The sequence below is a fragment of the Bombina bombina genome, chromosome 9, assembly GCF_027579735.1.
Source record: "Bombina bombina isolate aBomBom1 chromosome 9, aBomBom1.pri, whole genome shotgun sequence".
Classification (NCBI taxonomy): Eukaryota; Metazoa; Chordata; class Amphibia; order Anura; family Bombinatoridae; genus Bombina; species Bombina bombina.
The window spans coordinates 210,022,996-210,040,848 of NC_069507.1; the positions used below are offsets into that span (position 1 = coordinate 210,022,996).

General features: G+C 35.0%; 1 protein-coding gene across 2 annotated transcripts in view; it reads left to right on the forward strand.

The window, feature by feature from the left end:
- DPYSL4 (dihydropyrimidinase like 4) overlaps positions 1–17,853 on the forward strand; it is a 90,191-nt gene that overhangs the window by 41,077 nt on the left and 31,261 nt on the right. For both annotated transcript variants that reach the window (XM_053691743.1, XM_053691744.1), the window contains 3 exons: positions 1,463–1,619; positions 9,274–9,415; positions 15,643–15,813. In XM_053691743.1, coding sequence (XP_053547718.1) covers positions 1,463–1,619; positions 9,274–9,415; positions 15,643–15,813 — 470 coding nt within the window. The remainder of the gene's footprint in view (positions 1–1,462; positions 1,620–9,273; positions 9,416–15,642; positions 15,814–17,853) is intronic.

Sequence of the window (17,853 nt, forward strand, 5' to 3'; positions counted from 1 at the left end):
TTATCTAATTTGCTTCCTTCTCGTAGAATTAGTTAAAAAGTGTACCTAGGTAGGCTCTGGAGCTGCAATTAAAGGGACACTGAATCTAAATTTTTTCTTTCATGATTCAGATAGAGCATGCAATTTTAAGCAACTTGCTAATTTACTCCTATTAGCAAATATTCTTCATTCTCTTGGTTTCTTTATTTGAAAAGCAAGAATTTAAGTTTAGATGCCGGCCCATTTTGGTGAACAACTTGGGTTGTTCTTGCTGATTGGTGGATAAATTCATCCACCAATAAGCAAGTGCTGCCCAAGGTTCTGGGCTTTCTTTTTTAAATAAAGATAGCAAGAGAACAAAGACAAATTGATAATAGGAGTAAATTAGAAAGTTGCTTAAAATTGCATGCTCTATCTGAATCACAAACGAAAAAATGTGGGTTCAGTATCCCTTTAACTACTGGGAGCTAGCTTCTGATTGGTGGCTGCACAAATATGCATTGCCATCAGCTCACCAGATGTGTTTAGCAAGGTCCCAGTAGTGCATCGCTGCTTCTTCACCAAAGGATATCTAAAGATTGAAGGAAATGTGGTAATAGAAGTAAATTGGAAAGTTGTTTAAAATTGTATGTTCTGTCTGAATCTTGCAAGTGAAGTTTTGGGTTTTATGTTCCAACTCAAGAAACAGTGTACACCAGTGATACTCAGTCAATGTGCCGGGGACTAACTAGTGTCGCAAAACTAGGCTGGGGTGAAAGAGACACAGTGCATAAGATGATGGTTCAGAACATTTGAAAACAAAATAGACAAGGTAGCAATTTGCTCACTCCAAGGGTCACATATGCATGACACCTGCGATTATTGATTCCTTAAAAAGTGCGGCTTATTTGACTTCTGTAAATGAAACCTACCTAAACCATCATCAGGATTCATTTCTCAGCTCCTTGTTGAACCAAGCAATTCCTATTCTTCAGAGATCCCCCTTCTGCCTTTTGGTCTCATGGTTTTGAAATTATCCCTACCCCCGTGATGTTTGCATGCGACACCCCCTGCTCCCATCCTGAGCCCCCACTCCCATCCTGGGCTTTCCAAGCAGTGGTGGAACTCCATAGTCCCGTTGCACCTGCTACCCCCCCAGTGGCAGACTTCCAGGGCCCAGTCACACTTTTGACCTTTGTAACCCTGAAAGTTCTGCCACTGCTCTTTATTAAGAAACATACCTAGGTAGGCTCAGGATCAGCAATGCACAACTGGGAGCTAGTTGCTGATTGGTGGCTGCACACATATGCCTATTGTCTTTGGCTCACCCAATGTGTTCAGCTAGCTTCCTTGGGTTTCATGTCTCTTTAATGACCTATGGCATTAGCAGCAAAATAATAAAGACTGATGACAATAAGCACCACATTCATAACGTTTTACCTGACACCTCAGCATTAAAAATAATCATTTTACACTGTATGAAATTATTATTTTCCCCTCTCAGGTACTGTTGTTTATGGAGAGCCAATTACAGCTTCTCTTGGGACAGATGGCAGTCACTATTGGAGTAAGAATTGGGCAAAGGCTGCAGCATTTGTTACCTCTCCTCCTTTAAGCACTGACCCGGCAACACCAGATTATTTATGTTCATTACTGTCCTGGTAAGTATAGAGTAATCAGAATCCATTGTTATTGTCTTTGTTCTGATATACAGTATGCTAGGACAGAGACGAAGAAGGTTAGGAAAAGGAGGGTAGAGCTCATAGGAAGAGCTGGGGCATGTTGTGGGTGTTGCTACAGTATGCTAGGACAGAGACGAAGAAGGTTAGGAAAAGGAGGGTAGAGCTCATAGGAAGAGCTGGGGCATGTTGTGGGTGTTGCTACAGTATGCTAGGACAGAGACGAAGAAGGTTAGGAAAAGGAGGGTAGAGCTCATAGGACGAGCTGGGGCATGTTGTGGGTGTTGCTACAGTATGCTAGGACAGAGACGAAGGTTAGGAAAAGGAGGGTAGAGCTCATAGGAAGAGCTGGGGCATGTTGTGGGTGTTGCTACAGTATGCTAGGACAGAGACGAAGGTTAGGAAAAGGAGGGTAGAGCTCATAGGAAGAGCTGGGGCATGTTGTGGGTGTTGCTACAGTATGCTAGGACAGAGACGAAGAAGGTTAGGAAAAGGAGGGTAGAGCTCATAGGAAGAGCTGGGGCATGTTGTGGGTGTTGCTACAGTATGCTAGGACAGAGACGAAGAAGGTTAGGAAAAGGAGGGTAGAGCTCATAGGAAGAGCTGGGGCATGTTGTGGGTGTTGCTACAGTATGCTAGGACAGAGACGAAGGTTAGGAAAAGGAGGGTAGAGCTCATAGGAAGAGCTGGGGCATGTCGTGGGTGTTGCTACAGTATGCTAGGACAGAGACGAAGAAGGTTAGGAAAAGGAGGGTAGAGCTCATAGGAAGAGCTGGGGCATGTTGTGGGTGTTGCTACAGTATGCTAGGACAGAGACGAAGGTTAGGAAAAGGAGGGTAGAGCTCATAGGAAGAGCTGGGGCATGTTGTGGGTGTTGCTACAGTATGCTAGGACAGAGACGAAGGTTAGGAAAAGGAGGGTAGAGCTCATAGGAAGAGCTGGGGCATGTTGTGGGTGTTGCTACAGTATGCTAGGACAGAGACGAAGAAGGTTAGGAAAAGGAGGGTAGAGCTCATAGGAAGAGCTGGGGCATGTTGTGGGTGTTGCTACAGTATGCTAGGACAGAGACGAAGAAGGTTAGGAAAAGGAGGGTAGAGCTCATAGGAAGAGCTGGGGCATGTTGTGGGTGTTGCTACAGTATGCTAGGACAGAGACGAAGAAGGTTAGGAAAAGGAGGGTAGAGCTCATAGGACGAGCTGGGGCATGTTGTGGGTGTTGCTGGTTGCATTGTGGACAAGACTGGAAATGTCCAGAGAGGAGCTGGGGCAGTAGCTCAAAAAAGGACACCTAGAACCTGCAGGTGTTAAACAAGCAAGACCTCCCAACTCATGATAATCACACAGTATCCAGGAGGCTGGAATCCAGACAGCAGATGCAGCCTTGTAAGCCTTTAACATGGATGGACAGTTTCTCTGGCTGGAAACAATAACCACCCTCAACTTGATAATCGGACCCAAAGTAAAAACCGTGAACAAGAAATCACGGTAATTGCTGAAACTATTTATCCTGTTACATGATGGGCTACATTACAAGTGGAGCACTAATTTTTCGCAGGCGCACAATAAATAACCAGCCTTTACAAGTGGCTGATAATTGCTGGTTAGAGCTAATGGTAGCAATTAGCACTAAGGAAATTAACCAGGGATCAGATCTCTGGTTAATTTTCTAAAAGTGCCCCAAATGCCCCCAAAAATAGAGTGTTTTTAATTTTTTATGAAAAAAATTGCACTAAGCAGTTTTAAGGGGTTCAAGATTGGTGGGTGCGGGGTGTTAGAAAAAAACGGCACTGATAAAGTGCCTTTACATTGCGGTCTATGGGAACTGTGTGTTCCCAGTAAATATACTGTATATACACATATTAACACATAAATATATATGTATATAAGCATAATAACACATAAATATATATGTATATACACATATTAACACATAAATATATATGTATATACACATATTAACACATAAATATATATGTATATACACATAGTAACACATAAATATATATGTATATACACATAGTAACACATAAATATATATGTATATACACATATTAACACATAAATATATATGTATATACACATATTAACACATAAATATATATGTATATACACATATTAACACATAAATATATATGTATATACACATACTAACACATAAATATATATGTATATCAGCATATTAACACATAAATATATATGTATATACACATATTAACACATAAATATATATGTATATACACATATTAACACATAAATATATATGTATATAAGCATAGTAACACATAAATATATATGTATATACACATAGTAACACATAAATATATATGTATATACACATATTAGCACATAAATATATATGTATATACACATAGTAACACATAAATATATATGTATATACACATAGTAACACATAAATATATATGTATATACACATAATAACACATAAATATATATGTATATACACATATTAGCACATAAATATATATGTATATACACATAGTAACACATAAATATATATGTATATACACATAGTAACACATAAATATATATGTATATACACATAATAACACATAAATATATATGTATATACACATATTAGCACATAAATATATATGTATATAAGCATAGTAACACATAAATATATATGTATATACACATAGTAACACATAAATATATATGTATATACACATAGTAACACATAAATATATATGTATATACACATAGTAACACATAAATATATATGTATATACACATAATAACACATAAATATATATGTATATACACATATTAGCACATAAATATATATGTATATAAGCATAGTAACACATAAATATATATGTATATACACATAGTAACACATAAATATATATGTATATACACATATTAACACATAAATATATATGTATATACACATATTAACACATAAATATATATGTATATAAGCATAGTAACACATAAATATATATGTATATACACATAGTAACACATAAATATATATGTATATACACATAGTAACACATAAATATATATGTATATACACATAGTAACACATAAATATATATGTATATACACATAATAACACATAAATATATATGTATATACACATAGTAACACATAAATATATATGTATATACACATAGTAACACATAAATATATATGTATATACACATAGTAACACATAAATATATATGTATATACACATAGTAACACATAAATATATATGTATATACACATAATAACACATAAATATATATGTATATACACATATTAGCACATAAATATATATGTATATAAGCATAGTAACACATAAATATATATGTATATACACATAGTAACACATAAATATATATGTATATACACATATTAACACATAAATATATATGTATATACACATATTAACACATAAATATATATGTATATAAGCATAGTAACACATAAATATATATGTATATACACATAGTAACACATAAATATATATGTATATACACATAGTAACACATAAATATATATGTATATACACATAGTAACACATAAATATATATGTATATACACATAATAACACATAAATATATATGTATATACACATAGTAACACATAAATATATATGTATATACACATAGTAACACATAAATATATATGTATATACACATAGTAACACATAAATATATATGTATATACACACAGTAACACATAAATATATATGTATATACACATAGTAACACATAAATATATATGTATATACACATAGTAACACATAAATATATATGTATATACACATAGTAACACATAAATATATATGTATATACACACAGTAACACATAAATATATATGTATATACACATAGTAACACATAAATATATATGTATATACACATAGTAACACATAAATATATCTGTATATACACATATTAACACATACATATATATGTATATACACATATTAACACATAAATATATCTGTATATACACATAGTAACACATAAATATATCTGTATATACACATAGTAACACATAAATATATATGTATATACACATATTAACACATAAATATATATATATATACACATATTAACACATAAATATATATGTATATCAGCATAGTAACACATAAATATATATGTATATACACATATTAACACTTAAATATATATGTATATACACCTATTAACACATAAATATATATGTATATCAGCATATTAACACATAAATATATATGTATATAAGCATAGTAACACATAAATATATATGTATATAAGCATAGTAACACATAAATATATATGTATATAAGCATAGTAACACATAAATATATATGTATATACACATATTAACACATAAATATATATGTATATACACATATTAACACTTAAATATATATGTATATACACCTATTAACACATAAATATATATGTATATACACCTATTAACACATAAATATATATGTATATCAGCATATTAACACATACATATATATGTATATACACATAGTAACACATAAATATATATGTATATACACATAGTAACACATAAATATATATGTATATACACATATTAACACATAAATATATATGTATATCAGCATATTAACACATAAATATATATGTATATACACATAGTAACACATAAATATATCTGTATATACACATATTAACACATACATATATATGTATATACACATATTAACACATAAATATATATGTATATACACATAGTAACACATAAATATATATGTATATACACATATTAACACATAAATATATATGTATATCAGCATATTAACACATAAATATATATGTATATACACATAGTAACACATAAATATATCTGTATATACACATATTAACACATAAATATATATGTATATACACATATTAACACATAAATATATATGTATATCAGAATATTAACACATAAATATATATGTATATACACATAGTAACACATAAATATATCTGTATATACACATATTAACACATACATATATATGTATATACACATATTAACACATAAATATATATGTATATACACATAGTAACACATAAATATATATGTATATACACATAGTAACACATAACTATATCTGTATATACACATATTAACACATAAATATATATGTATATACACATATTAACACATAAATATATATGTATATACACATAGTAACACATAAATATATCTGTATATACACATATTAACACATAGATATATATGTATATACACATATTAACACATAAATATATATGTTTGTAAGCATATTAACACATAAATATATATGTATATACACATATTAACCCATAAATATATCTGTATATACACATATTAACACATAAATATATCTGTATATACACATACTAACACATAAATATATCTGTATATACACATACTAACACATAAATATATCTGTATATACGCATATTAACACATAAATATATATGTATATACACATAGTAACACATAAATATATATGTATATACACATATTAACACATAAATATATATGTATATACACATATTAACACATAAATATATATGTATATACACATATTAACACATAAATATATATGTATATATTAATATTCATATACATTTAAAATTGCTACTTACCCCCTTTGCTGCGCTTAAGTTATGTGCCGTGTATGATGGCATCAGAACGAGGCTCCTATTGGAGCCTATTGGAAGCGTGCCTCCATGCAATCGTAACGCAAGATCGTGTTCGCATTGCACCTAACTCGCAATACCAGTGGACATTGGCGTTCACTGGTATTATTCAGATGAGTAAAAATATCGATTTAGCGCAATCGATATTTTGTGCTCAACTCGTATTCTGGCCCAATATAAGTACACAACGCATTTAGTGGCATGCAGAATATTTTATATTTTTTAATTACTTAAAAAGATAAAAATCCCAAACTTTTTCTTTCATGATAGATTGAGAATGCTACTTTAAACAATTTTCCGATTCACTTCTGTTATTTAATTTGCTTCGTTCTCTTGGTATCCTTGAAATTTATATTTAGGCAGGCTCAGGAGCAGCAATGCCCTACTGCTAGCTGCTGAATGATGACTGTACATATAAGCCTATTGCTGCTTCTTCATCAAAGGATACCAAAAAAATAAAACAAATTAAGTAAAATAGGTACATTGTTTAAAATTGTATGTTCTATATGAATCATGATATAAATAAATTGGATTTCATGTTCCTTTAATTGAACCATCAGCCATAAAAAGTAGACAAGAATTCATAGATTTATCAAGGAATGTATAAGCAGGTGCTTGTTCTGTTCACATAATGAGATTTTAGATCCAGTCTTTAAACTTAATGCTACTTATTGATTTTATAAATAAAAATATGCTTGTTATATAAGAAAAATGTGAATAGTTACAATTTGTGGCACCGGTGCAAAGAAAGTGTGCATAAGTGCATAAGCTTTATAGTCTATGGTCTGTGAAGGTAGATTCTATAATTAAGGGCTAGATTAGTGGAGTGCTAATTTATTGTACGCCAATAAATGGGCAAATTTGCCCGTTTACAGGCCACACGCCTGTAAACGGACGAATTTGCTCATTTATGGGCGCTCGATAAATAACCTGCCATTACAAGTGGCTAGTTATTGCTACCGTGAGCTCGAGGTAGATTAGATCTCTGGTTAATTTTCTAAATGCCCCAAATTGGTCCCAAATTTAAGTCTTAACTGCCCAAATCAATTTTTAGGGGTTAAAAGTGCATTTAAATTGTGGTATGTGGTTAACTGTGTGTTCCCTGTAAATATATATGTATATGCTTATATACATATATATATTTACGTGTATATACACATATTAACACATAAATAGATATGTATATAATCATATATATTTACAATTTGCTGTCATCGCTGCGCTTCTTACCCCCTTCGCTGTGCTAGGTTCTCATGCTGTGAGACACTTTGGAGCCTATGGTATCACGCTCTTATGAGCACAAAGCTTCCATGCAATGCGACTGTGAGGTGACGTTCGTATTGCAGCTAACTTGTGATACCAGCACACATTTGTGTGCGCTGGTATTACGAAGTGGTGCACAAATTTTGCCTTTGTGAAAACGATATTTTGCTCTCCACTTGTGATCTAGCCCTAAATGTGCTTGATTGCAAGTCTTTTACTTAGCTTGCCTATTTCATTTTAACATATTTTCTTCCTTTGTGCCTCATGCATACATTATGTTACATGAATTCTCTATTTAGAAAAGCTTAGCAGCGTTTTGATGAACCTTGTTTTTCCAGTGCATTATGTTTAGTAGATCTGGTCTCACTCACTGAAACTTTAATAGTTTAGATAGAGCATGGGATTTTAAAAGAATTTTCAATTTACTTCTAAAAAAAATTATACCAAAGTAGGATCAGGAACAGAAAAGCGCTACTGGGAGCTTGCAGGTGATTGGTTGCTACACACATTTGTCTTTTTTTCATTGGCTCAATAGATGTGTTTGGCTATCTCTCAGTAGTAAATTGTTGCTCTTGATTTGTCTTTAATTGTGTTATTAACTCCTTTGCAGGGACTATATAAATAGTTATATGTAAGTAATAGTGCTATAAGAAAATAATTTAAATATTTTATTTTGCACATGTATGTCCCTTTAATACTGACTGTTGGATTTGTTTTTCAGTGCAGACTTACAAGTAACAGGGAGCGCACACTGTACCTTTACTACCGCTCAGAAAGCTGTAGGAAAAGATAATTTCATCTTAATACCTGAAGGAACAAATGGAATTGAAGAAAGAATGACAATTATTTGGGACAAATGTGTAGTAAGCAACCAAGCAATGTGTCTATAATAATATCTGTCACCAGTAATCTACTGCAAATACTTTACATGTTACTTATGATCAAGCATGCTAATAGCTTTTGAAAGATTTAAAGGGGCAATGTCCTGTAATTTTTCCCCTTTATTGTATTCTGAATGACTTATTATGGACCAGATTACCAGTGGAACCCAATTTATCGCTCCCGCTCGCACATTTACTTTGCTAGACGAGAGTTTTTTTTCCGCACATTTGGTTGCTTTTCGTATTACAAGTTGATTTGCACGCAAGTTGAAACCCAACATGCGCAAAGAGTAGAACTTCAATATTGCAAACGTGTTAACTTATTCCCCCATAGACCTCAATGGATTGCGGAAATTGGATAAAAACATAACATTCATACTCATGCACAATCATTTAACCAAGTGTGCTAACCTAACATCAAATATGAATATTTTACATTCCAATGTTCTTCATGTAGCAGAATATGTTCTATGTATTCTTAAATAAATATGTCTATATATACCTGATGATTTTTTGGTAAAATATATACAGTATCTATACCTCTAAATATATATGATTTTATATATAGGCAAAAAGAGTCAGTTGCACTCTCACAAACAGTTCTCCAAGGGCCAGGGTGCTAGAGTAGTTGAAATGTAGCAAAACAGGAAACAGCACTCTCTGGACTTAAGTAAAAAACAAGTAGTTTATTCAGTAACGTTTCGGGGAATGCTCCCCTTCATCAGACCCTCTGGGTCTGATGAAGGGGAGCATTCCCCGAAACGTTACTGAATAAACTACTTGTTTTTTACTTAAGTCCAGAGAGTGCTGTTTCCTGTGTTGATTTTATATATATATATATATATATATATATATATATATATATATATATATATATATATATATATATATATATATATATATATACACGTATATATATAAAATGAATATCTATTTAAAAATATTTAGAACATATTCCCCTATGTGAACAACATTGGAATGTGAAATATTTATAGTACATAAACAGTTAAACACTACATACACAGACTATATATATATATACTGAATATACTGTATATATATATAGTGCTTTTTTGTAAAAGAAAAGCTGCTGGTACTAAAGAAAAAAGTGTCGGTACTCATTGATTATTGATTCTGGTTAGTAACTTTGAAAAAAGCAAAGGAATTGCATTATTTACAATGTTTGATGTATTTTGCAGCCCCCTCTTGTGAAAACTAGAGCATTTAAATGATGACTACAAATATTACCTGTTATGAGTTGGCAGAGGTGGGGGTACCCCTACAAAAAAGCCCTATTTAGACATGTGTATGTATGTACAGTATCTCTATGTTAAAGCCCTTTGCAGCCTTTTATTCTAACACCTGAGACCTCATATCTTGAATCCTTATAACTTTTTAATCCAATTTTAAGTGGTGCGCTAATTTATTGCGCAAATTAGCCCGTTTGCGGGAGCATGATAAATAACCAGCCATTACAAGTTACTGTCTATTACTACCGTGAGCTTGCGGTAGCAATTAGCGCTCCAAAAAGTGTGCCTGAAACATTACATTAAAGGCACTTTTTTTTAAAAGACCAGAGAGTGCAAGCCATTGTTTATTACTATATATATATATATATATATATATATATATATATATATATATATATATATACTGTATATATTAAACCATACACATACATATTTAGACTTGTATATGTATGTATCTTTATGTTGAAGCCCTTTGCAGTCTTTTCTGTTCTCATATCTTTGAGCCCTTATAAAATTTTAATATCAATATTTTCTAAAAAAATAAATAAATAAATTATCAGAGAGAATTGATATGAGTGTAACTGTACTTTTTTATGTCTTTTCCCCACTTTTTAGTTAATCATAACAGTTAACCACAGCTCTGAAGTTGCGCTATACCAACACGCGTTAAATTCAACTGTGCTCAAGACTTTATTTACTTTATTGTAATATGGAAATGTATTAAACAAACAATAGCATGATGTTTAATACATAACTATAGATAAACACAGTTCCTAGCCAGAACTGGAATTTAAGGAACAAGATTAAACTGCATAAGCCATGTATTATTATTATTATCATTTATTTGTATAGCACCTCTAAATTCCGTAGCGCTGGGTACAATGATAGGGGTATACAATGACAAAGATTTGTGATAAAATACAAAACATAACAAAACTAAACAAATCTAGCACAGGAGGAACAGGGCCCTGCTCCGGAGAGCTCACAGTCTATAGGTTTAGGGTGCAGAGACATAAGGTTGGGGTAGCTTGTTTACATCGGTTGTATTTGCAGCAGTGAGTCAGGCAGTTCATGTCCATGTATTAGTTTGGTTCTGATGCGGGATGGAGGAGAAATGGTAAGTCTCTCTGAATAGGTTGGTTTTCAAGGATCGTCTGAAGCTATACAAGGTTTGAGAGAGTCTAATGGAGCGGGGTAGAGAGTTCCAGAGGACAGGAGCAGCACGTGCGAAGTCTTGGAGGCGGGAGTGGGATGTAGAGATAACAGGAGTGTAGAGACGTAGGTCAGAAGTTGATCGAATAGGACGGGATGGGGAATATTTCACGATGAGAGAGGAAATATAGTTGGGAGTTAGACTGTTGAGTGCTTTGTAGGTTAGGGCTAATACTTTAAATTGTATTCTGGAGTGTATGGGGAGCCAGTGTAGAGACTGGCAGAGCGGAGTAGCTGATGTAGATCGTCGACTTAGGTGGATGAGTCTAGCAGAAGTATTCATAATAGATTGGAGGGAGGAGAGGCGGTGTTTTGGAAGGCCATTTAGGAGTAGACTGCAATAATCAATGCGTGACAGGATGAGGGAATGAATAAGTATTTTTGTAGTTTTTTGAGTAAGGAAGGGACGAATTCTGCAAATGTTGCGTAGGTGTGAACGGCAGGATTTGGTAAGCGTTTGTATATGTGGGTTGAATGTGAGTTCTGAGTCTAGTGTGACCCCAAGGCAGCGGACCTGGGGTGAGGTGTTGAGAATAGAGTCTCCAACCATCAGAGAAACGTCAGGTGTTGGATGTCTCGAAGATGGGGGGATAAGAAGCAGCTCACTTTTGGACAGATTGAGTTGGAGGTAGTGTGAAGACATCCAAGAGAAAATTGCAGAGAGGCAGTCAGAAATCTGGTTGAGTAAAGAGGGAGAGATATCAGGAGAGGAAAGATAGATTTGGGTATCATCAGCATATAGGTGGTACTGGAATCCAAAGGAGGCTATACGTTTTCCAAGGCAGGATGTAAAAGAGAGAAAATCAAGGGGCCCAAGACAGAGCCTTGTGGTACTCCAACTGAGAGAGGCATAGGATCACAAGATATGTTGTTAAAGGAAACTGAAAACGAGCAGTTTGAAAGATATGATGCAAACCAGGAGAGGGCTGTGTCTCTGATGCCAAATGAATGTAGTATTTTTAGGAGGAGAGGATGGTCAACTGTGTCAAAAGCTGCGGACAGGTCAAGAAGAATTAGTAAGGAGTAATGGCTTTTTGCTTTAGCTGATAACAGGTCATTTGTTACTTTAGCAAGAGCGGTTTCTGTTGAGTGTTTAGGGCGGAAACCAGATTGCAGTGGATCAAGTAAGGAGTTAGTTGTGAGAAATTGAGTTAGCCGATTATAGACTAGTCGTTCTAATAATTTTGAAGCAAAGGGAAGTAAGGAGACCGGTCGATAGTTAGAAGGTGTGGAGGGGTCAAGGGAGGGCTTTTTTAGGATTGGTATGATTGACGCATGCTTGAATGTGTCAGGAAATGTGGCAGCAGTGAGAGATTGGTTAAAGAGATGAGTTAGGGTAGGGGTTAGTGAAGCAGAGAGAGAGGGAATAAGTCGTGAAGGAATAGGGTCAAGTGGGCAGGTTGTGAGATGAGCCAAGGATAGGAGTGCAGAGACTTCTTCCAAGTTAATAGATGGTGGTCAGAGAGAGGAAAGGGGAAGTTAATGGAGTTGGAAACAGCACAGAGATTTGTGAAGACCAGGTCTATGGAGTTGCCTTCACAGTGTGTTGGAGATGTTCTCCACTGGGACAGGCCTAAAGAGGTGGTAAGGGATAGAAGTTTAGAGGCAGCAGGCGTGTTAGGCTTATCAAGGGGTATGTTGAAGTCCCCTAAGATGAGAGAAGGGACATTAGAAGAGAGAAAATGTGGAAGCCATTCCTCAAAGTGGTCCAGAAATTGTGATGCTGGGCCAGGGGGCCGATAGATAACTGCAACACGAAGAGCTATAGGGGAGAAGAGGCGGATAGCGTGAACTTCAAAAGATGAGAAGGAAAGAGAGGGGGTGAAGGAATACAGTGAAAGGTACTGTGTGGAGACAGGAGAATTCCTACTCCTCCTCCTTGTTTGTCTCCAGGCCTGGGAGTGTGACCGAAGTGCAGGCTGCCATAGGACAGAGAGGCTACAGCAGTTGTGTTAGAGGAGGAAAGCCAAGTTTCAGTGAGGGCTAACAGGTTAAGTGAACGTGAAATAAATAGGTTGTGAGTAGATGTATGCTTATTGCATACCGAGCGTTCATTCCAAAGGGCACGCGAGAATTGGGGTGTACTAATAGAGGTGCAGTTAATGAGGTTTAGAGGGTTACATGTGCAAGGTGTATGAGGTGTGTCATGTATGATTCATGATAGGTATATCTGTAAATTAATGGTATAATTATGACTTTCACTAACTTAGCCCACAACAAATGTACAATGCCACTAAATGTTGAGTGAGCAAAACACCCTAAAAACATAGTAAGAAACATACAGCCACTCAGTATGGTTAAAAAATTCAACTTGCATTCCCAGTGCTCCCCCTAATTCTGGTGGTGACTCAACAAACTAGATCCAGCCACCTGATAAAACAAAAATACCCAAATAGGTCAACTCTCTCCACCCATCTGAACACAGATGTAGAGAAATCTCATCTTTAACTTTAAATGTTCCACAGCTGAGCCCTCAACTAGGACACATGCTACCAGCCAAAATAACAAGTCTTCAATATTACATCCATAAAAAGTACTGACAAAACTCATTAAAATTAACCCATTATTTCCTATATTAAGCAACGTTGGCATCTTGATCAGTGCATTATACTAACTATCTTTTGTGCCTAACCAACATGACCGTCAGTCTATTGACCTTTTTCTGTTGCATTCAATTTTATTTCATTATCTAGAAGTCTTTAAAAAAAAACATCTAAATGATACACCTTGAGAAACACCGAAACCAACCCACAATAGACCATCTAACTGAGAAGTTTGGTGATGATGATGGGAAGTTCTCACTGGCCCCTCAGAAGAGGTGGTGATGCCCCAAGCTTCCATAGGGGGCTGCAATAAGTCCCAGTGGAAGAAGAGACTAAAGAAGAAAAGATTAAGGGAATACCATTTTGGAAGCTTAGATGGAATTCCATGATTTCACAACTGGAGGTTCAAAACTAAGCCAACACAGAGGTCGCATCTGTAGTTCTTTATCTTACAGCACTTCCCTTTTCCATATTGCTCCAGACCCCCTCCCTCTCAAATATATACAAATGATTAGGAAAGGTTCTCTCATCTTAAACCATCATAAGGTCAAAAATCGTGCACTAGGTCCTGACCTGCTTCTGACTTTTTCTTTCATAGTTCACATTCCTTCAGCCGTTCACTTTTAGGGGCCGATTTATTAATGTGCGGACGGACATGATACAATGTAGTGTATAATGTCAGCCACACATCGATAAATGCTGACAGCATACGCTGTCGGCATTTATCATTGCACAAGCAGTTCTTGTGAACTGCTTTTGCAATGCCGCTCCCTGCATATTTGTGGCCAATCGGCCGCTAGCAGGGGGTGTCAATCAGCCCGATAGTATAGGATCGGGCGGATTGATGTCCGCAGCCTCAAAACAGGCGGACAAGTTATGGAGCAGCGGTCTTTAGACCGCTGCTTCATAACTACTGTTTCCTGCGAGCCTGAAGGCTCGCGCGGAAACAGGGGCATCAATCTCCATTCGTAGCTTGATAATTCGGCCCCTTAGACTTTCTGTCTAAAATGATTCATTGTCATTGCTATATTCAATTTGCTGAAAGCTGAAAATGTAGTCCTTATTACTACATTGAGATGAGATAGATATTCTGAAAGTTTGAAGACTATACATTTGTGCTTATATGCAGAAACACATTTATTTAGTACATATTGTGTGTTTTTGGGTAACATTAATGTATTTTAATTGTTTTTTTCCTATGCAGGCTTCAGGGAGAATGGATGAGAATGAATTTGTTGCTGCAACCAGCACGAACGCCGCCAAGATATTTAATTTATATCCCAGGAAAGGAAGAGTTGCTATAGGTTCTGATGCTGACCTGGTTATCTGGAATCCAAAAACTGTAAAAATAATATCGGCAAAGCATCATAATTCGGTAAAAAGAATGATTTTTTTTTACTTATCAACCAATATATTTTTTTCTTTTTTACATTTTTTTCCTATTTAGTGAAAAGCATAAAAAATACAAAATAACATTTTAGACTTATTTAAAGGGCCATGAAATACAATATAAATAAAAAATTAACTAACACAGCATAAAAAAAAGACAAATGCCCCCTGTATCATGTGACATCAGCGAATGACTCATATAGAGGGACATGAAACCCAACATTTTTCTTTCATGATTTAGACCAAGCAACTTTAAACAACTTTCTAATTTAATTCTTTCAGTAAATTTTCTTTGTTCTTTTCGTATCTTTTTGTTTAAAAGCAGGGACGTAAGCTCAGGAGCGTGCATGTGTCTAGAGCACTATATGGCGGCAGTTTTGCTAGAATTTAATCCATTTACAAAAGCACTAGAGAGCAGCACTATTTCCTGCCATGTAGTGCTCCAGACGCCTACCTAGGTATCTTTTCAACAAAGAATACCATGGGAACAAAGCAAATGTGATAATAGAAGTAAATTGGGAACTTTTTAAAATTGTACGTTCTGGGGCCTATCTATCAAGCTCCGAACTGAGCTTGATGCCCCGTGTTTCTGGCGAGTCTTCAGACTCGCCAGAAACACAAGTTATGGAGCAGCGGTCACAAAGACCGCTGCTCCATAACCTGTCCGCCTGCTCTGAGCAGGCAGACAGTAATCGCCGGAAATCAACCCGATCGAGTACGATCAGGTTGATTGACAGCTCCCGGCGGCGTTGCACCAGCAGCTCTTGTGAGCTGCTGGTGCAATGCTGAATACGGAGAGCGTATTGCTCTCCGCATTCAGCGAGGTCTGGCAGACCTGATCAGCACTGTCGAATCAGGTCTGGCAGACATTTGTTAAATAGGCCCCTCTGTCTGAATCACAAAAGAACATTTTTGGTTTCATTCCCTTTAAGCATAATTTCAGCACTTCTAGCTGTACCACATTTAAGAGCACGTGCTAATTTTCCATACGTTTACAGGATTGTGATAGTTTTAAGTAATAGCGCTTACAATTATATGACTACACTACAGTGGTCAGTGTTAATTACGACTATTAATGGGATATACAACAACAAAGTTTCTTTCTTTCTTCATGATTCAGATAGGCTGTACAATTTTAAAAACTTCCAAGTTTATTTCTATTATAAAATATATTTTGTTCTTTTGGTATCCTTTGTTGAATAGCAGATTTGTAGACTCAAGAGTTTGCATGTGTCTGGAAAACAATATGGCAGCCTTCTTTTACTAATGTTATACATGTGCAAGAGCACTAGATGGCAGCATTCTTTTACTAATGTTATAGATGTGCAAGAGCACTAGATGGCAGCATTCTTTTACTAATGTTATACATGTGCAAGAGCACTAGATGGCAGCATTCTTTTACTAATGTTATACATGTGCAAGAGCACTAGATGGCAGCATTCTTTTACTAATGTTTTACATGTGCAAGAGCACTAGATGGCAGCATTCTTTTACTAATGTTATACATGTGCAAGAGCACTAGATGGCAGCATTCTTTTACTAATGTTATACATGTGCAAGAGCACTAGATGGCAGCATTCTTTTACTAATGTTATACATGTGCAAGAGCACTAGATGGCAGCATTCTTTTACCAATGTTATACATGTGCAAGAGCACTAGATGGCAGCATTCTTTTACTAATGTTATACATGTGCAGCAGCAAGAGCACTAGATGACAGCATTCTTTTACTAATGTTATACATGTGCAAGAGCACTAGATGGCAGCATTCTTTTACTAATGTTATACATGTGCAAGAGTACTAGATGGCAGCATTCTTTTACTAATGTTATACATGTGCATTAGCACTAGATGGCAGCATTGTTTTACTAATGTTATACATGTGCAAGAGTACTAGATGGCAGCAGTATTTTTTGTCATGTAGTTCTCCAGAAATGAGCATACTAGTGCTACATACTTAGGTATCTCTTCAATAAAGGATTCAATCAAATTTAAGCAAATATGATAATTAACGTATATTGAAAAAA